Source organism: Heterocephalus glaber, unplaced genomic scaffold, assembly GCF_053883595.1.
Source record: "Heterocephalus glaber isolate CG9 unplaced genomic scaffold, H.glaber_assembly_v1.0 deba00001497, whole genome shotgun sequence".
Taxonomy (NCBI): Eukaryota; Metazoa; Chordata; class Mammalia; order Rodentia; family Bathyergidae; genus Heterocephalus; species Heterocephalus glaber.
Window position 1 is genome coordinate 15,630,505 of NW_028258320.1, and position 27,127 is coordinate 15,657,631.

General features: G+C 35.0%; 1 protein-coding gene, 1 long non-coding RNA gene and 1 other non-coding gene across 12 annotated transcripts in view; 2 read left to right on the forward strand and 1 right to left on the reverse strand.

Annotated features, from left to right (window-relative positions):
• Micu1 (mitochondrial calcium uptake 1) overlaps nucleotides 1-27,127 on the forward strand; it is a 202,000-nt gene that overhangs the window by 71,355 nt on the left and 103,518 nt on the right. For 5 of the 10 annotated variants that reach the window (XM_087185432.1, XM_021259601.2, XM_021259599.2 and 2 more), the window contains 2 exons: nucleotides 2,870-2,913; nucleotides 3,476-3,652. In XM_087185432.1, coding sequence (XP_087041558.1) covers nucleotides 2,870-2,913; nucleotides 3,476-3,652 — 221 coding nt within the window. The remainder of the gene's footprint in view (nucleotides 1-2,869; nucleotides 2,914-3,475; nucleotides 3,653-27,127) is intronic. The other 5 variants (XM_087185434.1, XM_004846249.3, XM_087185438.1 and 2 more) reach the window with 1 other exon arrangement.
• Nucleotides 8,977-16,828, reverse strand: LOC147825572 (uncharacterized). Its single transcript, XR_015440527.1, has 3 exons — nucleotides 16,234-16,828; nucleotides 14,657-14,718; nucleotides 8,977-9,070 (listed from the first exon to the last, which is right to left on the reverse strand). It is a non-coding gene; the product is annotated as an uncharacterized LOC147825572 (long non-coding RNA).
• LOC147825573 (U6 spliceosomal RNA) lies at nucleotides 14,082-14,188 on the forward strand. Its single transcript, XR_015440619.1, has one exon. It is a non-coding gene; the product is annotated as a U6 spliceosomal RNA (small nuclear RNA).

Consider the following 27,127-nt stretch of genomic DNA (forward strand, 5'->3'; position numbering starts at 1 on the left):
CAGGGTGCCACTGAGCTAAATCCCCAGCCCCAGGAGCAATGACTTTTAAACTTTTAACTTAACATTTCTAGTTCTTCTAGCTACTGTGTTAATCCTGTAACTTAAAATCTATGCCATTTACAGCTGGACACAGTGGTGCAAGCCTGTAATCTCAGCATTGAGAGAGGCTGAGGCAGGAGACTTGTGAATTTGAGTCTCTCCTGGGGAACTCAGTGAGATCCTGTCTCAAAAAAAAAAAAAAGGGATGGAGATGTAGCTCAGTGGTAGAGCATCTCTGAGTTTGACCCCCAGTATGTGCTGCCAATAAATAAGTAAGTAAATAAATAAATAAAGTCTATGCTATTTAGTATAATAGCTTGAAGCCACATGTGGCTGTTGATACTTGAAATGTGACAAGTCTAAGCTGGAAATGTGTCATAATTGTAAAATACACTCTAGATTTTGAAAACTTAATAAAGAATGTAAAGCATCTAATTTATATTTTATCTTGATTACTACTTGATATAAAGCTATTTTATTTATTTGGGGGGTGTTGCGGCAGGGTCTCCCTTTGTAGTTCAGGCTGGCCCTGAACTCACTATGTATCCGAGGCTGGCCTCAAATGTGCAGCAGTCCTCCTGCCTCAGCCTCCCAAGTGCTGGCATTACAGGCATGTGCTACCACACCCAGCCTATATAAAGCTATTTTAGATACATTCAGTAAATATATTATTAACATTAATCTGTTTCTTTTTATCTTTTAAAGGTAACTGTTAGAAAAATTTCAACTACACATGACTTGTATTTGTTGCTCATCTTTGTCTCTGCTGGGCAGTGCTGCTTGTTTTTTGTGGCTTTTTTTGGTACTGGGGATCGAACTCTGGTCCTTGCGCTTGCACAGCAGGCGGCGAAACCACTGAGCTAAATCTCCGGCCCAACTTGTTAAAAAACATATACATTGTATCACCCATCATGGATGAATCAAGTTTTACTCATGAGACATCTGAGTCTAAGCTGATGCTTATTCCTTTTCAAGAATGTAGAAAAAAAAAAAAAAGAATGTAGAAAGTTATTATTTCCTTTGAACTTTTAGGAATTTCTTTTCCTTGGTATTCTAAAATTTCACGAGCATACTCTGAATGTAGGTTGGTTTGTGTTCATCTTGCTTAGAACACATGGTAAGGTCTTTAGTTTGTCTCTCCAGTTCTGAGAGTTTCTGTTAATATTTTTTGAATTATTTCCTCCATATTTGTGAATGGGAAAAGGTCTTGTAAGGTATTAAACCTCTTGAATTCTCTGTTTTTCTATAATTTTCTCTTATGTTTTCTATTTTTCCATCCTGATGTCTTTTTGTCAGTGGTCTGAAAGGTTGCCTTATCCTTATCTATTGATGGTATCGTGAAAAATAGAGGGAGATCGGTAATCAAAGTTTTAATTATCTATAACTCTTATTCTCTGTTTTATCATAGAAGCTTTTTTTTTTTTTGGTACCGGGGATTGAACTTGGGTCCTTGCGCCTGCATGAAGAGGCTTATTTTTTTGACTGATACCTTTCCAGAGTTTCAAATTAGAATTGTTTCTAAAATTCCTTTCCATTTCCTGAATTATGTTTCATTTTACAGTCAGTGGTTCAATTTGTTCAGGGTGGGATTCTAGAAGACAAAGCACCTTTCAGATAAGGAGAATGTGTAACCAAACCTTTACAAGTAGAAATGTGAACAGCTTCTTTTGGGAGCAGAGGTAATCTGATTATGGACATACTGTGGGCAGTGTACTCATGCCTGAGTTCATATGAATACAGTCAGAACTGAAAGAAAAGAGCTGAGTAATTATGTACAAAAAATTATATTTGGGAACTGATGTCTCCTCTCTCAAAACTCCTACAATACCCTCTTATTGAACCAATTGTCTGCTCCCTTATAATGTCAATTATTATATCCATGTATTTCTAACAGAATTGTGATTCTTCCAGACAGGAACTGTCCACTATTCATTCTTTTGCATATATTTATTGATCAAGCACTGTTCAAGTGCTGGCGAGAAAGCAATGTGCAAAGACAAAAAAAAAATCCCTTCCCTTAAGAGCATTTAATATATTTACTTGTATCCTTCAAAGAGCTCAGAATTCAAAACTAGGTATTCCAGAATAAAGGTAGAATTAGGCTGGGTGCTGTGGCACACACTTGTAATCTCGGCTACTTGAAAAGCTGAGGCAGGTGGATCACAAGTTTAAGGACACGTCGAGCAATTTAGCAAGACGCTGTCTCAAAAAGAAATAAAAAGGGCTGAGGATGTAGTTCAGTGGTAGAGTACCCCTGGGTTCAATTGATTGGGAGGAGGGTAATAGTAAGATTGGCAATTTGTGTCTATTGAGTTTGTTGCAAAAGTTCTTTTTGGTATTGAAATCTTTTCTTTAACTTGATTTAAAAATTTTTTATGCATTCAGATTAAATTAATATCCCTTTCCTTAACTAGAGGTGATTTAATGGAAAGAGCACCACCCTGGGAGGGGTCTAGAGGTCTAGTTTGGCTCTACCATTTAATAGGCCTTGCACATAAGACTGTTACCACTACAGAGCCTCACTTTTCTAATACATAAAGTAAAAGGGTTGGTTTTTTTGGAGGGGTACCAGGGATTGAACTCGGGACCTTGCACTTGTGAAGCAGGCAGTGGAACCACTGAGCTAAATCCCCAGCCCTGGTTGGTATTGTTTTTTTAGCACTGACACTTGGAGTCTGTAAGTGGTATAAAATATTCATTTGTGTGGATTTTAAATAGATGTTGACATTTAATTGAATGATTGGAAACAAAACTAAGAGCAGTTATTTTATATGTTTCATTTGAATTACTAGTGACTAAATAAATTTCCTTTTTTTTTTTTTTTTTACAGACTTGGGCCTTGATCAGTATATTATAAAACGTTTTGATGGAAAGGTGAGCAAACTGTGACACATATATATATAGATATATCCTGTTGTCTAAGAAGATTTTCAAGTTCTTCTAGTCTTATGTATGAGAGATTCCAGAACACTTGTCTCTCTTGTCAAAAAAGTATGCATAGGTTAGGAGGTCTGTGCCTTCACATGCTCCTATACATAGAATCAAGCAGGAGTTTCTTTTATATTTTTTCCATATGAGGTAACTTTCATCATTACCTGCTCTAATTCAGTGTTGTTGACTCTTGCATGTTAACTCAATAGTTGTCATAAAGATTAAGTCCCACGGTATTAATTTACATTTCTTATAAGACATCTGATTTGACCTTTCTTAAACTTTCTGAAAGCATATAGCAGTTATCCTATTAAATTACAAAGGTTCTTATAGTACTTTTGTATCCATTATGAAAAATATTCCAAATTTACATATATTTGCATTATACTTACTTTTGATTCTTTATTTTATGCCTGAATAAATCATGTAATGAATCATTTGTAGATATAAAAAATGAAACTTTCAATTTTATTATGAGACAGCCAAATGTGTTTTTCCCTTTCAGGCTAAATTCTTCAAAGTGAAAAAGAAAACATTACACAGGGTCAGAAAGAAAAGTAAAGTGTCAGTTTTACAGAGGAGGAGGAAAAAAGTACATCAGGAAGAAGAAAGAGCCAGGCCTGGCTCCACAGAGGATAAAGGGAAAGAAATCAAAAGGAAAATCATGGAGTGGCTGGAAAAGGCAGGATCATAAAAGAGGATTTAGATGGGTGGAGTCGGCTTGGTAGTAACTGCTTTTAAAAGGAATGTGCCAGTTACCACATTGTTACATAAAACCCCATAACCTGGTGAGGTGAGGATATGAGTTAAATTTTTACACAGTGAAAAGAATGAGTGGCTGCCTTAATATTTGAGAAATCTCAGCCAGGACTACCTACATAAAAATTACCTTCCACATTCAGGTGTCACAGTGTAGCAAATGCCTCCATTTGTATGTGTCTGCTTTTTAGTCTGTGTTTTAAAATAAATAATGAGAAGAAGGAAAGGGCATTGAACTAGATGTTAGGAGACCTCAATTTAGAGTCCTGGTTGCGCTGTGTGACACCCACATCTTCTCTCTGACCCCTTAGTGGTGTCTTTGCTTTATGTATGATAAAATGCCACATACCATTTCAGAAGTGATTGTAGGCACTGATGTCAGGGTCTGATTTCAGAATCTGTGGCAGGTCAGGACCCTGTCTAACCTGTCTCTGTGTCCAGATAGGCTGGAGGGGACCAATACATGTTTGATGACTTGCTAAATATCTACTTGTCTATCATATATCCCTTCATTAAGCGAATAATATCCTAAAACAAAGTCAATTTAACAAATAACTTTTTTTGGTCACTGAAGGAATTTAGAGTAGCATGAGAATATTGTCCTCTCTTGCTACGTATGTAAATCTAAAACCATGGAAAGAAGTTGAATATATAAGACAAAAATGGGACTTTCTGTGTTTGGAAAGCAGACTTCACAGGTTAGAGTTACAAACATTTACTATACACTAAAGTATAAAATTCTGAATTGGAGTAAGAAGGGCAAGTTTAGGAACGTTAGTGTATAATGCTTAAAAGTATAACTTGTATGAAAGTCAGAAATTTGAAAGTTGACTTTATGGTACCAGGGAAACAGGTTCTGAAAGAGAAAATAGGAGATTCTTCTTAGGTGTAGAATTGAGCCAGTGACCCTTAGCCAGCCAGCTCATCCCCTAGCAATAACTAAACAATCCAGAGTTCCCATTCATTCACCTTTTGATACGTATATTGTCTCTCCCAAATTTTTCATTAAAATTTTACATTAATTTTCATAAAATACATTTTTTAAGAGAGAAAAGGTTTATTTTGGCTCACACAGTGAAATACATACTTGAGGTGTTGTTTTAAAGAGGTTGGGCTTCTTAAATAAGATTTTTATACTGAGCTTCTGGTTTATCTTTTTGAGTACTCTTTTTTTTCAAATGAAATTTAATAAGGTAGTTTCTATTTTATTTTAAAATGCTAAATGATGAGGTATGCAAACTCATTAGTGTTTGATTAGTTTAAAAGATTTTCTGGGAATTTTGTTACATATAACATCCTTCACTTGATAGTTTTGATAAGGTTCATTACTTACTCAACTGTCTTATTATTTTTTTGTGTGTCTTAATGACTCTTGTTTCTTGGTTAGAAAATCTTTTTTTTTTTTTTAAGAAAAATCTTAAATTTTAAATAGCACCTTCTAGAGTATGTACACTTACAATTTCCTGCTGAAAAGCTAGATATGTGTGGGTAATTAAAGTAAACTTTATGCATTATCACCAGAAGTATAGTTGAAAAACTAAACATCCTGGAAGAATTTCTTTCTAGATTTGCTTTGAATCTACAGCCCCCTCTTCCTCCCCCTCCCCCTCCCCCCTCCCTCTTGCAAGATAACTGGCTATGACATGCTTAGAGAAAGTTTACTTCCATCATTAGCCTCTATTACTTAGGCTGCCATTACTTTAATTTTAAATATAACATTCAGCAAACTCCATTATTTGACCAGTAACAACCATTAGTTTATCTTATTGCCTTAATTGAAACCAATAACAAATCTAAAATAAAAATAACATTTTCCTGGGGTGTTTTTCATTTATCTCCAGATGCCAAGTAGAAAAGAATGGCCAAACTATATTGACAAATAATTGGGTAGTTGTTTCTTGTTTTGCTATCTTTTGCCCTATTCTGTTTAACTAGCAAGTTTTCTGTAAGTAATAGGTGGAATATTCCTATTTGAGCTGATAGTGAAACAGTTTGATTAAGCAGCTTTTGAATTTGGGCGGGAATCTTTTTCCAGAGCCTATTCCTATCTTATGTTAATGAATTTTTTAAGGATTATATAAAGCTATAAACTATATTATTACCAGAAACTGCATCATTATTGGATTTCAAACTTTCTACTAACACAGGTCTTATATAAAGAATGGTAGCACCCCATAATCTCTCCTGTTTAGGAGGCTGAGGCAGGAAGATCATGAGTTCAACGCCAGCCTGGGCAACTTAGCAAGACCTAGTCTCAAAGTAACATTTGAAAAAAAGGGAGATGTAGCTCAATGTGCTTGCCTTAGCATCCTTGAGGTCCTGGGTTCATTCCCCACTAACCACCTTCCCACCTCACCCCCGACTGTGACAGCTACAGATGCAGGTTTTATGAATGTGTTTTGTAGGTAAATGATATTTTTTTAAATATTCAGACTAGATTTAAAGGTTTTTAAAACTTTAAAGCTAGAAAGAGTTCTGATTTTCTCTTATGAAATATTTGAAAATTATTAATATCTTGCTAGCACTATTATTAAGATGGTAATACAAAATACAAGGGGTGATCAAAAATATAGTGAATGCTATATTTAAAAGTTTTTTTGTTTTTTTTTGGTACCGGGGATCAAACTTGGGACCTTGTGCTTGCAAGGCAGGCAGTGGAACCACTGAGCTAAATCCCGGCCCTAAAAGTTTTTTATAGTAAGTGACACATTGCCAGGAATCCTTCTAAGAGTAAACTGCTCCCCCTCAGTTTGAATACATTTATCCAATCATTCTTGTCACTTTCTGAAGCAGTTCTAGAAGTCCTGTTTAGTGCCCTTACAAGGTCTGATCACATAGTGAATGCTGCTGCCAAGTGCCATCCAGTGGAAAGGCAGCTCGTAAAAACATTACAGTGCATCCTCATCCACCTTATTCACCGGATTTGGCACCATGCAACTTCTGGCTCTTTACCAAAGTGAAAATGACCATGAAAAGTAAACGTTTTGAGTTGATGCAGGACTTTGAGGCAGCCAGGACAGCATAACTAAAAACTCACAACAAAAGACTTCCAGAACTGCTTTAGAAAGGGGCAAGAATGATAGGAGAAGTGTGTTTGAGGTGAGGGGGATTAATGGCAGTGTGTCTTTTATTGTAACAGAATTTCTTAAAATTTAAACACACTATTTTTCAATCACACCTTATGTAGTTTGGCTTTATCTTAATGTAAATATATCATAAGTTTTTTAATCTTACCCCATAATATCCATGTATTATGCTGTTAATGCAGTCATTTCATGTACTTTATATTATTTCTTTAAAGAAAACTATATTTTTCTTTAATTTTTTAACATCTATTAATTGGCCTATAAAACAAAGCAGTTATTTCCAAATGGAGCCTTTATTTTACATTATTGTCAAATATTTTTCATTTAATCATCTAGTTGACATATTTTGTTATAGCTTATGTCAGTTGGTTATAACCTTCATTTTTTTCGTACTCTTTTTTTTCTCACTAACCAAATATAGAAGTTTTGTATTTTCTGTTCCTCATACATACAATAGATGACTTTCTCCAAATCAAACACTGCAGTGTTTTTTTTAAGTCACAGTAGAAAGCTGCATGGTCTTAAGCAAAATTGTTTCTTAAGCAAAGAATAACAATTTCTAGAATTTTGATGTAATCTTTTTCTCTTTTCTAAAAACTATGAAATTATACCCCATTGTCAGTAAAGTAACAACAAATTGACCATTGAAACTAATTGTCCATTACTGTTATTCCACCATTTATCTTCCTTCCTCCCTCCCTCCCCCTCCCCTTTCTCTAGTGTCTGCTTTCTGTCTTATTTTCTTTGTTGAAACTCCCAAGGCCTCGGGTATGCTAAGTGTGTGCTTTACCACCAAGGTATACTCCCAGTGATGAAAGACCTTTTTAAAATACTGACAGATGAACTAAAAAATATCATTCCTGCCCGGGATTTAGCTCAGTGGTTCTGACACCTCCCTCGAAAGTGCAAGGTCCCGAGTTCCATCCCCAGTACCAAAAAAAAAAAATCATTTCCTTTGGGGGAAAGTTTCAGTTCCTCTAAGGAGAATATAAGCCCATTTCTTTTTGTATTGTAATAATGTTAATGCTTTTAGTTGTGATTATTTATATCATATCACAAATAAAAGTCTGATATAAAGTGAAGTTCATTATTACTCTTTAACATGTATAGTAAGTTAAGGGATATCCTATCTTTTAAGAGTGAAATGTGCCAGGCGTGGTGGCACATGCTTATAATCTGAGCATATGGGAGGCTGAGACAGGATGATTACCACAAGTTTGAGACCAGCTTGAGCTACATAGTGAGTTCAAGACCAGTCTGGATGCATAGCAAGGTCTTGTCTCACCCCTCGCTTCTGCCAAAAAGTGAAGTGTATTGAAGATGGAAGAAATGTAACTTAGCAGATGTAGACTGGAAGTCCCATGGGGCAGAGTGTAATAACTTTCCATATATTTTTACTGCCTAAATTCTCTTCAGTTTAGGTAGGCTGTAATGTTCTTAAGATAGGTAATTCTGTTTTGTGTCCCCTCCCACTTTTGAGAGACTTGAAGCCAGTCATGTCCAAATTCTTGTTGAGTTTATTATATATTTATTTCAATTTCTCTGTTGCTAAATATGAATATATAGATAGAATTTTATTGTTTTTGCCTGTGATCCTGTTTTCATTTACCCTATCAATCTCATTAGTAAATAAGGCATATTACTTATATTCTTTTTCTTTTCTGATAAGGAAATTCTTACTTTTAAAAAAATAACAGATTCTAAGAGAATATATAGTGTTTCAAATCCTTGATTTGATCCCACAAATATTTCATAGTTGAATTTTGGGGGGGGAATGATGATTCAGCATTTTTAAAAAACCCAATGACATATTTCCTTATTGTCAGAGGTTTGTTTTTCCACTTTACAGTGAAATTTCTAAATGAAAATGCGTGACTATATTTGTCATAAGAGGGAATTATTACCAATAATAATTATTATATTATATAGAAAGATGATAGTTGAAGCTTTTCGGTAATTTATTATGTACCAGGCAGTTTTCTGTATGCTTACACATAACTAGTTCACACAATCTTGCTATTAGATAGCTATCTATCTGTATCTTTTTTTTGGGGGGATACTGGGGATCAAACTCGGGGCCTTGGGCTTGCGAGGCAGGCAGAGGTACCACTGAGCTAAATCCCTGGCCCTCTATCTGTATCATTTTATGAATTAAGAGTAGGATCCTGTAGTGCATACCTGTGATCTTATCTGCTCAACAGCCTGAGGCAGGAGGATCATAAGTTTGAGGCCAGCCTGGGCAACATGGTGAGGTCCTGTTGATAAAGGCAAATAAACAAACAAGAACCAGATGAAGAGAGGAAGGCACAGAAAAGTCAAGTAACTAACCTACAGTCAGACAGCCAGCATGTGTTAGAGCCAGGAAACTAAATTAGTAGTCTGGATCCAAAGTCTACACTATTAAATATTATGCCTTTCATATATCTAAGCTGTTTTTCTATATGGCCTATAGAATTTCCCTTATCAAATAATTCTGTTATTTCACTGCCTTACTTAATGCTGTTTGCTCAAAATAACTTTTTTTTTTTTTTGATAGTGGAGATCGAACTTAGGACCTTGCGATTGTGAGGCAGGCACGATGCCACTGAGCTAAATCCCTGACCCTCAAAATAACTCTTGATCTTTCATGTTCTTTTTGGTAAGAGCTGTCAAAGTTCATTTTTTTTCATTTGGATAAAGTATCACTAGAAACCCATAATAAACACAAAACCACATAACATTTTTATTTTAAAGAAAGGAAATGAATTACACAAATTTTGTTTTTGTTTTTTTGATACTGGGGATTGAACTCGGGACCTTGTGCTTGTGAGGCAGGCACCGGAACCACTGAGCTAAATCCCTGGCCCCATTTACACAAATTTTAATACCTAAACTTAGAAATCAGAATGTCAGTTTTACTGTTGCCTATTCCATTATTTTCTCATGTACCATGGGTTACCAAATAGTATTTTGAAAAGTGCCTTTTTTAAAAATTAAAACATCCTCTTAAAGTGAGCAGCATCATCTGTATTTGAGAAATCAGATCTTTGCTGATTATAGTCAGGCTAATAGAGAAAATAATGTTTCTGTTAAAAGCTAAACATATTTACCTTTTAAAATACCGATTAATGTGTGTTAAATGTAGCATCATTTGAACAGAGCTGCTTATTATAGTCTTGATGAGCAGATATTTAGAATGTAATTGCGTGACCGTGGTGAACTCAGGTGCTGAGTCAACACTGAGGAAGTCCTTTGGGCTAGCAGGGCAGAGCTTAGTGGTAGAGCACATGATTAACATGGGGAGTGCCCTGAGTTCAATACCCAGCATCCAAAAAAAGTTAATCCTTTGACCCCAGCTAAAATTTTGTTTTATTTTTAGTTAAAGAATTTATCATTTTCTTCCACACTCAAAGTTCTTTAAATTATTTCAAAACATTTTCTCAGTTTTCTCTCTTATTACAAATTAACAACTTTTTTTCCACACAATAGCCCTAAAAAAAAGTCTTGCTTTGCTATCTGGAATATTTTCCAAGGCATTTCTATTTTAGCATCTCAGTATTTGACAGCCACGTGTAAATGATTAGTAGATGTTATGAAGCGTGCTGAATCGGGCATGAAAAAATACAACCTTGTGGACTGCTATACTTACGTGTAATAGAGTAGGATGAAGAGAGTGTGGACTATAGAGATAATCGTGTACTCACTTAAGTGTGGACTCTGCTGCATAGTTGAGTAACCTTGGAGAAGACACTAGTTAACCTCTGAGTGCCAGTTACCTTCTCAGTAAAATTGGAAAGTGTGTAGAATCTGATTCTACAAATTATAGGTATTTTCCATGACTTTGAGCCCTTTACTCAATTTATAAAATGAGTTACTTGCTATCATATATCTAATCCTTCTTGCTTTATATGAAATGCTACAGAACAGCATACCCTGTGCATAATTGTTCTCTTCATAGTTGTTTCCTTCCCAGTACAGTCAGCTATAAAAATCTCATAGTGGGCCGGGGATTTATTTAGCTCAGTGTTTCTGGTGCCTGCCTCGCAAGCGCAAGGTCCCAAGTTCGATCCCCGGTACCAAAAAAAAAAAAAAAATCTCATAGTGCTATCTCTGTAATAAGAAATTTGCCTGGGCTAAAAAACCAGAAAATTAACCAAAGAGAAACCTGTGGTTTGATTAGTCATATCTGAGCTGCCCTGTGTTCTTCATAGCAGTTCATCTCATGCTTGTGCTATAAAATCCTTTGGGCCTCTGTCATGTCAGTCCCAGCTGTGTATTTCTAAATTACTAATAGCATCTCTTTTTCAGTCTAGGTCTTCTATAGTGCTCGTAAGCTTGGTTTGAAAATGATAGTAAGTTTGCGTCAAATTTTATTTCACAGCCGGTAAAATTTGTTTAATGAAAAAAATCTTTAAAACTATTTGATCCTTAAACTTGAGTCATTTGTAGGAAAATGGATGCACTTTGAGACCATTATGTTAAGTGAAATATATCAGATACAAGCTTAAATATTGCATGGTTTCTCTTATAGAAGAAACCCAAAATATAAATAAAAAGCAAATTAAAAGATAGATACTAGGAAATAGGGAGATAGATCTTTTGCAGAAGGGAAAGGAACCACGAGATGGAGGGAGGGAGGGGAGGAGAGAGGAAGGAAATGAAAAAGAATAAAATATGATATGTTATGTACATGCACCAACCTCCCCACTAGGAATATAACCATTATGTACTGCAGACATTTTATTAAAAAAGAAAAAACATTAAAAATAAATAAAAACTATTTGATCATTGAAGATATTTTGGAGTAGCCAACTAAATTAGATAATTTACGTAGCTACTCAAGTGCCAGCTTCTATGAAGGCATTATCTGTGTGGATAATCCTTTACTTCGTGCAACATAATTTTTGGAGGATACCTGTTTCTCAGCAGCCATTTTGAACCCTTCCTTTGAGTAAACAATAATCTTGAACTCATCCATATTTGGTTACTTATTTGTTAATGTAGGTGGCAAAGCAACCAATTTGCCAGGAAGTTAAAAAAATATATGCATGAAATGTGAAACATTCTGAGAGTGAACCTTAATTTAAAAATGCTTTGACCATCAATAGGAAAAAAGAAACGTGTGCATCCCTTTTCTTTAAGAAAGAGATAATTATTCAGGTATTTTCTTTTTATAGAAATAGGAAGATTTTATACAGCCATGTGTTTCATTTTGGTGAGGTTGGGAATTGCATTGCTCAACTGATCCTTTTATTGTGCCTAACAGATAATATCAAAACATTTCTGTGTGTTCCTCATTTTTTATTTCCAGGTGTTCGGTGATGTTTTTACAGGTTTTAATTGCTCCTTATATGTTATATTTTGTGATATGTATATTTGATTTGTGGATTTTGTTCATATAATCAAACAATGTCAATTTTTTTTCTTTTTCTTATCTTCTGATCAGGATTTCTGGCAGGTACCGACTCAGCAGCATGTGCTTTAAATTAATGCTCCAGAATCCGTAGTAATGCTTCAGAGACCAAAGTTCAGTGCATGCTCATGTCCTTTCCCTGCTCCCTTCAGAATGATTCAGTTCCTGTCACTTTAAATTAACATTATCTTTAATACAACAATTCAAACAGTGCACAAGTCCTTGAGAATATAGTACCCAATATAACTGAAAAGGAAGTTTTAACACATGCTGTTACACAGAAGGTCAAGAAACTTACTTTTAATCACTACATCCTACAGGGATTAATTAATTGGGTCATTTAAGTAGTTTTATTTGGGATGTTATGTTCCTACTTAAACTGTGCTAATGGGAATGGAAGACAACAGTAACTTCATGTTATAAATTAATGAATTTTTTCTTTTGAAATTTCTTTCTTTTGGGGGGATTACTGAGCTTTTGGTCTAAGCTACATCCTCAGTCCTATTTATTTATGAATGAGATAGAGTCTCACTAAGTCACTTCAGTTGCCCAGGCTTGGCTCAAATGCAAATCTTTCTGCCTCAGCCTCCCAGGATTATAGGTTTATAGGCTAGGATTATAGGTTTATGCAACCATACCTGGCTTTGAAATTTATTACATAATAAATGCAGATAACCAGTTGCTTAGTTGCATTTTGCTCTTTTGAGCTAATATAACCTTTAACTTGGAAAAGCAAGAAGATACACAGAAAAACCCATGGAAGGAATATATAGTTACAAGGTGGCAAAGGAGATTTTCAAGGACACTCTGGTCAAGTGCTTTTTATTTTTTTTGGTACCAGGGATCAAACTTGGGACCTTGTGCATGCAAGGCAGGTAGCAGAACCACTGAGCGCCTGCCTCATAAGCACAAGGTCCCGAGTTCAATCTCTGATACCCCCCAAAACCAAATTTATTCATTAAAAATTACCCTTGCAATTTTGATGGTTGGCAGTCTTAATAAAAATATAAATTAAACTAAATTGAACTTCTTTTGGGTTGAAATAATTAACGATATAGCTAATGAAGATCACAGAGTGCTCTTTATTTTTACAGCACATTTTTTCTCCTTTGTTTTTAAAATGAGATATATTTTTTAGTAGTTTCCATACCAACCCTCCAAACCAGTCATCCCATTATTAGTGCAGTAAATTATCTTCTAAATGCCTTTGCCTTTATTGCATTCTGAAACTAACAAATTCTTTAATAATTGCATCAGAACAATTTCTTGATGATCTCATTATCAATGTTTCTAATCCTGGGAATTCTATTTTAGATGAGTAAATCAGTTGAGATGCTAACACCTGTGACTAGGGACAGCCACTTCCATCTCGCTAATTGTAATAGTACAGTTTGTAGGAGGCAGCTAAAACCTTTTAACCCCGTGAAGTGGTGCATCCCTGTAATCCCAGCTACTTGAGAGACTGAGGCAGGGAGATTGAAAGTCAAGGCCAGACTGAACAATACAGTGAGGGCCTATTTCAAAATAAAAAACGTGGGGTTGTAGCTCAGTAATAGAGTGGCCCAGGGTTTGGCCCTCAGTCCAAAAAAAGAAAAGGAAAGAAAAAAAATAAAGCAAAATAGAAACTTCTTACTCTTTTTTAATAATTGTATGGTTTAAGACTGAAAGATTTAACATGACTTGCCCCAGATAGGAGTCTTTACTGCAGAGGAGTGGAGAAGAGAGACTAGAATTAAATGCTCAGAAGTCTGGAATCTGCCCCACTCATTAGTCAGCTACCATAGACGAGTAAGAGTATCAGTCTTCTTTAAGCTTTAACTATTCAAGGTAATATTTCCAGTTAATTAAATCAGTTGACAAAATCAGCTTTTACAGTGCTTGCTTCAGCAGCACAGATACTAAAATTGGAACGATACCAAAAAGATTAGCATGGCTCCTGCTCAAGGAGAACACGCAAATACATGACGTGTTCTGTATTTTTGTAGCACTAGTATTTTCCTGTACCTGTACGGGGTTTTTTTGGGGGGGAGGGGGGCTCATTTACTAAAAAGTAACAGAAAGCAATACCTAGAAACGTTTTCATTAAGTAACAAAGTTTGAGGTATTATTCTTTTAAAATGAAATGTTACTGTATTCTTAAGGGTATGTGAGTAAACATCTTATATTTATTTAAAAATAATTTTTTTCTAGGATAGGTAGTGAGAAAATTGTTTGTCTACATTGGTTTCTATAAACATCACCCATTTTACTAATGCTAGTATGAATCCTTTAAGTTTCCAAAGGTCGATAAGAAGTTACTTTATACAAGAGGCCTTCCTTGCTTGCTTTCTTGCAGGAATTTGTTCTTTGCATGTTAAGTTTCTGTTGCCTGTGGAAAGGCCAGAATCAAAGGCCTGAGAGCAGAGTGCTGTTCTTCAGATGCAGCTTATTAATCATATCAAGTACTTACTGTGTTGCTGTGAGGAGTATCCACAATGTCTCTTTCCAGTCTCTAGAGTTCCACCACTAAGTCTGTTGATTTAACACATGTATTTGATTATTCACATTGAGAAAAGAAATGATAATGTAACCAAAACGGCTCATTTTGTGCTGTTTAGTTGGTTATCCCAAATATTCCTTCCTATTAATATGCCTTTAAATACATTTTTATTTTAGATTATGTTGTGTTTGAATTTGAGATCAGTTGAACCCATTTGGTTCATCATTGTTGATTTGAAGCATAAACATGATTAACCATTACATTTATAACACTCCATATGTAGCTTTCTTCATAAAACAAGATTTGAAATTCAATTAGACATAAGAGGACTTTGTTACAGACTGACTTTTCCATATTACTTTAATGCAAACACATAAACATTTTTTTTTCACATAAACATATTTTAAAGTTACAAATAAAGTTCTGTAAAAGCTACTCAGAACAAGTAGCTCCTATTCTGGTAAAACAGGTTCTCAACTCAGCCTAAACATCTGTTGGATCATTGGTTGTAGAGAATGTATGAGGATAGGTCTTGCTTTCCATATTTGTCTTTGGCATAATGTGGTTTCAAAAATTCTAAGCTTAAACAAAAAGCTTTTCCAATTTCAGATTAACCTAATGTATTAATTTTTAAAATGAAATTAGAAAAATTTTATAATCTTGAGGTTCATTTTAAAAGTAATTAAAAATATGCATTTGAATAAGTGAAGGTATAAAAAAGCACACTTAATCATTAACTCAGACTTCTTTCCTCAAGCTAAGTCTTAATGTTAATATTTTGCAATACTAAACTAAATTTTGCTTCAAAAATATTCAGCCATCATTAATATTTTCAGAAGTTGCAAACAATATAGATATCCTGTGTGTTCTTGTACATACAACGTCACATATAGTGGTTCATGACATGGGCTCTGGAGTCAAACTAGGGCCTCTACTGCCACTTAATAACATTGTCACCTTGGGCTACTTAATTTCTCTAAACCTGAGTTTTCTTATCTTTAAAGTACAGATAATAATATTACCTACCTCACAGAGTTTTGATGAGAATTTAAATGAACAATAAAAATATAAAGTGCCTAGCACAGTGCCTGACATAAAATATGTGAAGTATAATTCTAAAATTCTTGACAGATCTTTAGTGGCCCACGGTGTTCAAGTGATACCTATAAATGCTTGGTTTCAAAATTAATTTTAAAATTCTATATCTAAAGGATTTCATGGGAGATAATAGTTACTAGAATAGTGTAAATCAAAGGTATGGGCAGTGACCCTCAGAGTGAACTTATTTTTTCTTTTAATAATTTTTTTCCACATGAGAGAAAATGAAATTACTATATTGATTTAATGTTTCAAGATCTGTACCTGAGATTGTTTTTACATTAAGTGCCAGGGAGTCTTTTATAACCCATGTAGTTAGCACCAAGACTATTGCTAAGCTCAGGACTGTTCTTTTTAGCACTAATCTATTTGAGTGGCAAAAGATCAGAATTAAATTATTAGATCTTGAGAGCAGATAATCGGTAATGATGGAGCATAAATTTACTCACCCGGTGCTGATTTGAAGTATTTGTATAGGCATAATGTGGTAGAATATATTAAAGTTGATTTTTGTCTTTCTAGAGTTTTGATAGTATCTCATCAGATGCTGAAGAATAAAATAAATCATTTCAACGTGTATCATTTCGTTGACGTTAATACCATTCCAGAAGATTTTTTTAGTTTTTATTATTGCTGTAGTCCAATCATTTGTCACTGTTATTTTTTAAACATCTTCATTTGTTTCACTTTCTCTGAAGCCATCTAGTTAAGGCAGTAGGAAAACATTTGTACTGTAGGTATTTGGAATTATTCTCAGTGCTAAAGTGGTTAGAAATGGGACTGAAAAGAGAATTGCTTTCTGGCAGAGTGAAGTTTACACTATCTTAAGCATTTACCTTCCTCAGTTTGTTGCACAATAATTTATGTTTGCCTCAAATGTAATATACTTTTGAAAAGCTTAGAAGAAAAAATCAGAAGAAGGAAAAATCAAATTTCTTTGAATTAAAAGCATTTCAATTTTTATCTGACATATACTTAATTTCTGCCCTTCTGCAAGGTATGGAGTGGGAAAAAGGAATAACATATTTTAGCTGTGCAACATTGTCTGTTTGATTGGAAATAATGTGATTGTTTAAGATTGATATCTTACCAAGGCTTTGACATCTATCTATGCAACAACTGGGTAATGAATTGTGAGCATTAATTGCATGGGAAAATTGCTGGATTTTTTTTCTAACACCCTCCTTTTCCCTGCCCTAACTCCAGCTTTAGGCCAAAATACTGTTTGTCATTTGGAAATGTTATGCCCAAGTTACATTTTCCAGAAGAAGCATATTATTGTCATTAATGTTTTTGAAGTACAACCTCAAATATTAACTTGAGGGATCTAAACTATATTTCAGCAAGATAGAGAAATGTTAAAGTAATGATGAATATTAATACTAAAATAATTCAAAGATTTCAGCTGCATAAAGGATGAAATCTTAATTTAAATGGTAATACCGTGTTCTTTAAATTTTTTATAGACCAGAGATATTTTGCATTTCTAGCTGATATACGAGCATATATTTTCCAGACATAGTCTTTTGTCTTCTGTTAAATAGAAAAAGTTAAACTTTTGAACTTGAAAAGTGGGTTTAGCTAGAAGTAATAAGATTAAATTTTTGGTATAATTTTTCTCTTTGTTATCATCTAGTTGAGTCCAAGAAGGCAAAATTATTGACCCTATTTTGATCAACCCTGCCAAGTAGTTAGTACTCACTGTTTGAGCACATCAAGTACTAATGAGTTGGAATTGTGTCCGAAAATCCCACCCCCAGATCTCCCTCGTGGCACTTACAACTTTAGATTTTTAAGTTTACATGATTGGTCAGAAACCAATGTGTGAATGCTTCAGCCCAAAGCTGATCAGGGAAAACAATCAGGTTTTAGACTCACTGTGAAGTATAGCAACTGAATACGTATAGAGTAGGATTTGCTATATAGAAAGCTCTTACATCTTTCAACTTATCTAAAAAGTAAAAATATTCCGGATATGGTACAACTGAGACTGCTACCAGACCTCTTACAAGGGTGTTTATTTATCTGCCTTTATTGGGGTCAGTAATTTGAATGTCTTAGTGATAGTAGGTCTATAATGTGTTTTAAATCTTGAATATTTTTTCATGTACTCAGTGAGCTCATTGCTTTGGAATATTTTAATTTTATTCTCCAGAAGAGGGTAAGATGGGTCACTAAATTGAATGGAAATGCAATTCTGTTAAGTTGACCTGCATTCTGCTTTTACACCTTTAATTTCAGAAATTCAGGTGATTGTAATAGAACCCAGTGTGTAACTTCTAAGCACTTTAAAATAACATAATGCTTTATAAGATATCTGCAATTACAGTCTCTTTTAAAAATACCCAGTTCTGTTTAAATAATTTTCACCCTATGTACTAATGTATTGCTAAATCTTACCCCAGGAATTTTAAGATGAAACAAATTTCTCATACATGCTTACCAAGTTTTCTTAGTAAAAACTACATATTAATGTAAATGTTCATTAATAACAAAAATATAAATAACCACCTATGGACAATGAGAGAAAATAAAAATTTTTACCAATCTGATAGGGAACATGATTTTTTCCTTAGATTTTTTTTTCCCTTCTTTTAGCCCTGAGGAGTATAAATGGTGATTAGTTAAGGAGAAAAATGACTTAAAATTTAGTGCAACATTAAACATTACCCAGAAGATTAAGTGGAAGAGTATTTTACTGACATTTCCAATTTACAAAAATGAACATTAATAAGACTTTCAGGGTAAGAAAAATGAACCAAAACTGTTGTTCCTTCAATCTTAATTTTCATTTTCATCATACTTTGGGATTTAAAATTTATTTATTATCAAACTCATATCTTTATTTATACAGCTTCCATATGTGCCACGGCTACTTGATTTGAGCATATCATGTATAGTAGAAATAGGTCTTTGATTTTTAAAAAAACAGCAAAAAGGCAACCATAGACACAAAATATTCTTAACAGTTGGTTTTCTGGTAACTCCCATTTCCTCCCAAATTTTAGCATACTTATTTAATGTGCCTCATAGCTTTAAATAATTTGAGATAAAATTTGATGGTTATATGATAATTTTTGTATCCGTGATTAATATGAATTTTGTAAGAATCTTACTTGGAGTTCAGGATACTCAAAAAACCCATTAATAAATTTTTTGAATAATAACTGTATAATCCTAAATGTACCTGAACCATTCTTTAATAAGTGAATGCCTCAGAAAACATACAGGTTATCTCTCTCTCTCTCTCTCTCTCTCTCTCCCCCTCTCCCCCTCCCCCTCTCCCCCTCCCCCTCTCCCTCTCCCTCTCCCTCTACCCCCCCCCTTTCTTATCCCAGTTCCAGAAGCATGGAAGAAACAATGTAAATCTTTACTAAAGAATTATTTTATTGAATGGCACATCACAAAGCATGAGGAATTTTTAAATCCTCCTTAAGCATCTTTTGTTTTCATTTTTAAGGAGCTGCTGCATACTCTGTTTGTTCCCTCTCTCTGCCACACGTATACATCCTTACAGACATACCTTTCTCTTTCCTCTACTTTCATAACTTTGAAGTTTTCTAGCACTCTCTGGATATATCTTGCCTTTTGTTCACATTTCTAGAGTCCTTGTTTCTTACATATCTTTCCTTCCAGATGTTTCCTTCTACCTCTTCCAGTATAGAGCAATTTGACCTTCTTTTGGTCTCTCCTGTTCCATGTCATTCTACTAATTATAGCAGAAGTCTCACACATAGCCACACAACAAGAAATCTTCCTTTAGGAGACAAGATTATACGTAATTTATGTAGTGCAGTACTGGAGAGGATGCCTTCCTGGAGAAAGACACACTGCCTAAATTAGCACTGTAGGGTATTATTATAGCCCCTATGGAGATATGGTCTGGTAGTAATTCATTTCTCCAAATCAGTATTCTATTTGAACGTCAGTTTAGTGATTTTTTTTTTTCTGAAGACTTTATAGTTGTCCTAATGGGGAGGCAGCTAGCCCTAGACCATGACCCCACATGCATCTTTTGTTCATTCTCTCAGGCTATCTTATTACCATTCAAATTCCATGCCTGCTTTTGCTGTAGAAAACAGTCATATCCTGTGCTAAGAATCAAAAGGGATTTCAAAAAGTGGGATAGTAAAAGTCAAAAATATCATAGAAGAGTAATCCACACTTATATAGCCAATTGATTTTTAGCAAACGTGTCAAAATAATTCACTGAGAAAGTGTCAACAAAGCTTAGAAACAACTGTATATCCATATTTTTAAAAATGAACCTTATCCCTTATCATATACAAAATTCACTTAGAAGGGACCATAGACCTAAATATAAAATCTTTAGCTATAAGTCTTCTAAAGAAAAATATGAGAATAATATTTTATGCACTGGAAAGTCACAAAATCTATTAGCATACAGAAAGCACTAATCTTAAATTTTGATAAATAGACAAGAAAAATTAAAAGCTTCTGATTATCAAAGCAAAATAAAAATTACAAACCACATACTGACCAAAAATATTTTTAATATATGTATTTGACTGTAGTCAGTATCTGTTGCTGCAAAATGAACACATCCATAGCTTAGTGTCTTTAAACAGTAGTGATCATTTCTTATTTCTTGTGCTTCCTGTGAATCAGGAAGAAGGGAGCAGTTCAGCTAGATAGTTCTTGCTCAAGCTTTTTCATGCTGTTGCATTCACATATTGGCTGGGGCCTTAGTCACCCACCTTGACTGAGAATGAGGATTCATTTTCAAGGTAACTCACTTGTATAATAAGATGGTAGGGGCTGTTGATGAGAACCTCAGATCCTCCCACTCTCTCTAAACAGCCCTCTCTCCACAGGCTTGCTTGAGTGTTATATTCAGATGACAGCTGACTTGCCTCCAGCAAAGCAAGTTGCCTTTTATAACCAGGCCTCCAAAGTCACACGTAATCATTTAACTATATTTTATTGATTATATAGACCAACCCAGATAAATAAAATGTGGATAAATAAAGATATGGATGCCAGGAGGCAAGGATTCACTGGGGTCATTGTGAAATCTAACTGCCACACTTACAAAGGCCTCGTAGAATATTTGAAAAGATACTACATATTAGAAACAGTGTAGTATCCCAGTTAATAATGGCTAAAATGGATATAGTTGTACATAGCTATGATCGTAGCTATTTGGAAAGATGAGCCAGGAGGATCACAAGTTTGAGGCCAGCCTGGCCAATTTAGCAACACTATCTCAAAATAAAAAGGGCTGGGAATATATCATAATGATAGAGCACTTGCCCAGCATGCTCAAGTCTTTAGCTCCACAGAAAGTGGGGGTGAAAGTCTCGAACAGATACTTCCCAAAAATAAACAGTCACCAATAAGTGTTCAACAGCTTTGGTCACTGGGGAAATGCACAATAAAACCCCAATAAAATACCACTGTATGCATAGCTGAGTCGCTACAATTAAAGAGATTGACAGCACAGATGTTGGCAATGGTGTGGAGCACCTGGACTTTCACCCACCGATGGTACAGGTAAAAAAGGTACAGCACTTTGAGGAAAGTCGTAATTGTCAAAAATTGTAAAGACCCTAGATGCTTATGAATAAGGAACAAATTGTGGTATTATTTGTATATATTTGCATTATACATGGTACTATACTCAAATTATTGTAAAATACAATGTATTGTTTTATTACTAAGCAGTATAAAATACTACTTAGCAATAAAAATGAACTATACTGATCATTGTGTATTGATGAATCTCCCCAAAACTGCTTAACCAAGAAGCAGGACCCCATTATACTGATAATTCCATTTATATGAAGTTTTGAGCTAATCCATGGTGAGAAAACATGGTGGAAATTAACTGTATAGGGCATGGAAGAGCCTTGAGGAGTGATAGAAATGCTATATATCTTAATAAGGATGTGGATCACTTGGGTATATGTATTTCAGAACTCATTGAACTGTACATTGACTTGTGCATTATGTGATGAATAGATTTTACTTACAATGGCAATGGATACTGAACTCCAGATTGTATATTTTCTTTCTCAGAGGTATGAATATGAAGCCACGTCTTATGTACTCTGAGTTTAAGCAAATAAGTAAATATGTTGAAGAGATATTTCTTATTGTTAGAGAAGGAGGTAATGAATATGTAAAGGGTAAAGACCATGTTGTACCCTAGAATGGAATTAGAGGTATCAAAATGAATTTATAGTTTTAATAGATGTATATGAATGTAGTTATAGGAAGTATCAGTGTAATTAAAAGTGAGGGGTATTCCACAATGTAACTCAACAACTTTTTTTAAATTGTCAAGGTAAAAAGTACAAAGGGTGCTCAGGAACCCAAGGCAGGCAGATTGCAAGTTCGAGGACAGCCTGGGCATGCACAGCAATACCCTGTCTCAAAACAAAACAAAAAACAGAGACCAAACCCCAAAATAGCAGAGTAGGGTGCTCCAAAACTCCATCTGTGTTAAGCCAATGATTAAGCTGCAGAAACTGTTGACTCTTTTTCAGATCTAATCAAAAACTTTAAAATAGCTAGGGGAATGCTTAAAGAAGAAATAAGCTGCTGAAATTTGTTGAGAAAACACTGTATTTTAACTTATATAATGACCATCCTCTGCTTTCCAACATGGTGGCAGCTGAAAAGGCCCATGTTCTTGGTATGGTTTGCTGGTTCCAGAGAAGGAGCAGCACAGACCTTGCTTTTGAAGTGCTATGGATGTCAGCATTGACAGGGTGGTGGCTCCCTAAGCAGTCAGTGGGGGGGGGGGGGGCTTGCTTTTGTTTTGGCTACCTCAGAGCTTTTAGGGGCTGGGGCAGCATTTGTCAGAATCCTTTAAAGATAAATATACTAACTGTAGCAACCTGAAACAAACATTGAACAAACTGTAAGTATAAGAAGAGAGGCTGTGAAAGGGGATACAAGGAGTACAAAGGTTTTGAGATATTCCACCATATACTTTGAAATCTAGACAGCCCAGGGCTGAATGCATACTCAGAAGAAACCTTAGAGGATCCTAAGCTTTCCCTTATGGCTGACACTTAGGCTCCATGCAAGCAGGAATCTAAGGCTTAGGCAAAGTTGTAAATGATCTGGCCAGGCATAAAGAAATGTTCAATAGAAAGCCAATCTACAAAGACCTAGAGAGTATTTCTTCCTCTTTTGCTCCAAGCATTTAAGACAGTCTGTTCAATTCCTTGCTGATTGCTAAGGTAACAGAACAGAAGCTTAAGCATGACAAAGAGTATAGTCCTTACAAAAAGAGTGTAGAAGAGTCATTAAACCGACAACTACAACTCACGACAAAACAATAGCAACAAAAGAGTAAGAATCCAATTTTCGGAGTTAACCACATAATGATATATAAAATGCCCAGTTTTCGGTTGGCCATGGCCTGCACACCTGTGATTCTAGCTACAGTACTTGGGAGGCGAAGACAGGAAAATCACATATTTGAAGCCACCCCAGGCAACTTGGTGAGACCTTGTTTCAAAATTAAGACAAATAAACAAACCCAAAGGGCTGGAGATGTAGTTCAGTGGTACAGGGCCCTGCATTCTCTTTCCCAGCCTGGGGGGTGGAGGTGGGGGCAGTTTTCAACATGAAATAACACATGCACAAAAACAATAAAGAATGACCCAGTCACAGAAAAGGAAAAAAAAAAGGAATATCCTTGAGGAAGGACAGACATTATACTTACTACTCAAAGATTTTAAGTCATCCTAAGTATTGTCAAATAGCTAAAACAAGGAGAATTATGAACTAATGGAGACTATCAATAAAGACATTAAAATTATAAAACAACACCAAGTAGAAATTCTGGAACTATAAAGTACAGTAGCTGGGGTTAAAAAAAATCGGTAGAGAGTTGCCACCGCCGGATTTGAGTAGACAATAGAAAGTCTCAGTGAACTCAGATCAGGTCAGTTAACACTCTCCAGACTGAAGCAGAGAGAAAAAAAGAATGAAGGAAAATCAGCAGAGCTTAAGAACAGCTACTCTTTAAAATGGTTACAATGGAAAAGTTTATATGCATTTTACCCCAACTTTGAAAACTTTTTAAAAGGAGGGGAGATAAAATTGAGAATCTTTGAGAATCTGGAAGTAAACCCCCACATCAGTGATGACTTGATTTTCAACAGGTTTGCCAAGATCATTGAATGATGAGAGCGTAGTCTCTTCAACAGGGACATAGGGCCCAAAATGAAATGCAGAAACCATAAAAGAAAAATAGGTAAATTGGACTTTACCAATATCAAAAGCCTAGTCATTAAAAACCTAATAATAAGACATTGCCAAAAGATAAAAAGACTACACATAGAATGAGAGAAAATATTTGCAAGTCATATGATAAGATTCTAGTATCCAGACAATACCAAGAACTCTTACAAGTGGACAAAATGATAACCAATTCAAAAATGGGCCAAGGACTTGAGTATACATGTCCAACAAGCAGGTAAAAAGATGCACAACATCACTAGGCACAGGGAAAATGCTAATCAAAACCACAGTGAAATACCATCTCACACCCATGAGAATGGCTATAATTTTGTTTGTTTGTTTGTTTTTGGTACAAGGGATCCAACTCAGGACCTTGTGCTTGCAAGGCAGGCACCAGAACCACGGAGCTAAATCCCCGGCCGATGATGGCTATCATTTTAAAGAGAAAACAAGTATCAGGTGTTGGCAAGGATATGAAGAAATTGGAAACCTCTTACATTGCTGGTAGGATTGTAACTGGTATAGCCACGGAGAAAAACAGTTTGGCTGTTCCTCAAAAACTAATATAGAGCTACCATATGATGGAGAATTCCACTTCTAGATACATTCTGAAAAGAATGGAAAACAGGTACTCAAATACTTACTTGTACAGGAATGTGCATATTGTAGTGGCACTATGTGCAGTAGCCAAAAAGTAGAAATAACCTAAACATCCTTCATCATATGATGTGGATAAACAAATTGTGGTCTATATGTACAATGGAATAGTGTTTGACAATAAAAAGGAATTAAATACTGATTCATGCTACATTAGTAAACTTATAAAACATTTAAGTGTTAGAAGCCAGACACAAAAGACCCACATATTGTTAAACTGTGAAAATGGTAAATTTATGTGAATTATATTACAACTGTACATAATAAACTTCAAAAGGAAAAAAAGAGAACAAGGATAGGCTATTTCAAATTAATGGAGACTAAAGATACATGAGGACTAAATGGAGTTTATTTTTAATACATCGTGAAATAGGAAAATACCTATAAAGGAAATTATTGGGATGGCTGGCTAAGTGTGAAAATTGGGTTAGATAATAAGATGTATATCAATATTACATTTCCTGGTTTAATTACATTTATACTATGGTATGTAAGAGACTGTTCACAGAAGTATTTAATTGTAAAAGCATGATGTCTCAAATATACTTTCATAGTGGTATAAAGAAAAAATACATGTCTGTAAAGCAAATGGGGTAATATGATGGTGAATCTCAATAAAATGTATGTGCTAGTTCCTTATAGTAATCTTTCAACTTTTATGTGAGTTTGAAGTTATCCAAAAATTTTAAATTACCAATAAAGTTAGATTTGTCTTTTTGTTATCTTCTGAGCAGCCCTGTGGCCCAGGTAATTGTTATAAAAATAATGTAAGGTTTGTGGCTTCAGCTCAGCTGCCCCCCTTTCACTCTATGAGTAGACTTTTGTCTGTTTCCCAGCTTCTGCCTTCCAGTATATTATTTATTTTAATTATGTGTCAGAATCTCTCCATATTACTACAGTATTAATTCCACAGATCTTATACACATTTATGTTATGCCTTTGAGTGCCTATTCTCATATTACTTTTTCCTATTCACATACTTTATTTTATAGCATCTTTGATTATATGAAAATGTAACTATTTGTTTCTTTTATTTTGAGAAATTTAAACATTAACTTCTCACTAAATGGTTCTGCTGCCCTAGTTTTCCTTCTGTAGCTTTTTTCATGTAAAAAATTTTTTTCAATCTCTTTGTAAAAAATCAAGTGTGGCTTAAGATCTAACCTTAATTAGGGCATTTTGGACTGTATGTTCATTTTTATTGTCAGATCAAAGAAATAATCTCTGAATGCCATCATGCAGGCCATATCCTCTGTCAGCCACAAATGAAGTCAGAGAAGCTCTTTCGGTTTTTTTCTTTTTTTTTAGAGAAGCTCTTTCTTAGATAGCATCTGCAGTCAAAATCTAGTACTGTTTTGGGCCGGGGATTTAGTTCAGTGGTTCTGCCACATGTCTCGCAAGTACAAGGTCCCGAGTTTGATCCCTGGTACCGAAAAAAAAAAAAGTTCAAAATCTATTACTGTTTTGTTAGCATTCACTTGTGGCTTTTTGGTTGTCGCTGTTTCTTATGTATAAGCAAGTATCTAGTAGGAGCTATTTGGAATGATTTCATCGAGAAGATCATGAGAACTGACTTCACGATGATTCACGTGGTACTTGAGTTTTCAATTGGTTAACCAGTTTTCTTTCCTTTGTGGTATATGATGACATCTCCACTAGACAGAGGTAACCCATTGGATAGTTGTGTACCTGGATGCTGGTGTGATGGTGTTTGTTGGTGTAGTTTTCATGATACTCCTCCTGAAATTATGCCTGCAATGCCGCCTCTTATTTTGTGCTTGCATGGGATTATTTGATTGCGCTTTGTTAGTTTGAGTTTTTAAAACCCTTTTCTCTTTTATGTTGGTACTCAGAATAATTCCTTAAGTATCTTTGGTTGGTCCAGAACTTACGGAAATTTGTTCCAAGTGTAACTCTTTGATGGATCCTTTTCAGTTTTTGAAAATATCTTTAGTGTTATTACTAAGCTTATGCTTTGGTTAAAAAACAGGATAAGGGGGCCAGGGATTTAGCTCAGTGGTTCCACCGCCTGCCTCGCAAGCGCAAGGTCCCGAGTTCGATCCCTGGTGCAAAAAAAACAGGATAAGTTTGGTTAAACACCTGAGAAGAGACCACGTGTGAGACAGCCTATTCCTGAAGCTAAGATTTAATTCTCCTTACGATTTACAGGTTGAAGAAAAGGAAGATGTATTTAGAGTAAAATCTAAGTTTTAGGAGACAGCTTTATTAAATAGCTAAAATTTGAGCTGGGGATTTAGCTCAGTGGTTCCGGCATCTGCCTCGCAAGTGCAAGGTCCCAAGTTCGATCTCCGGTACCCCCCCCCCAAAAAAAAAAAAAGCTAAAATTTAAGAGCCTCTAATAAGGTAATGGTAACTATGATTGAACTAAATTGTGCCTAAGCCTTGCCATGCATGTCTGATTTGGCATTACATTTCAGAGATGATACTTACCTTATATACTATTCT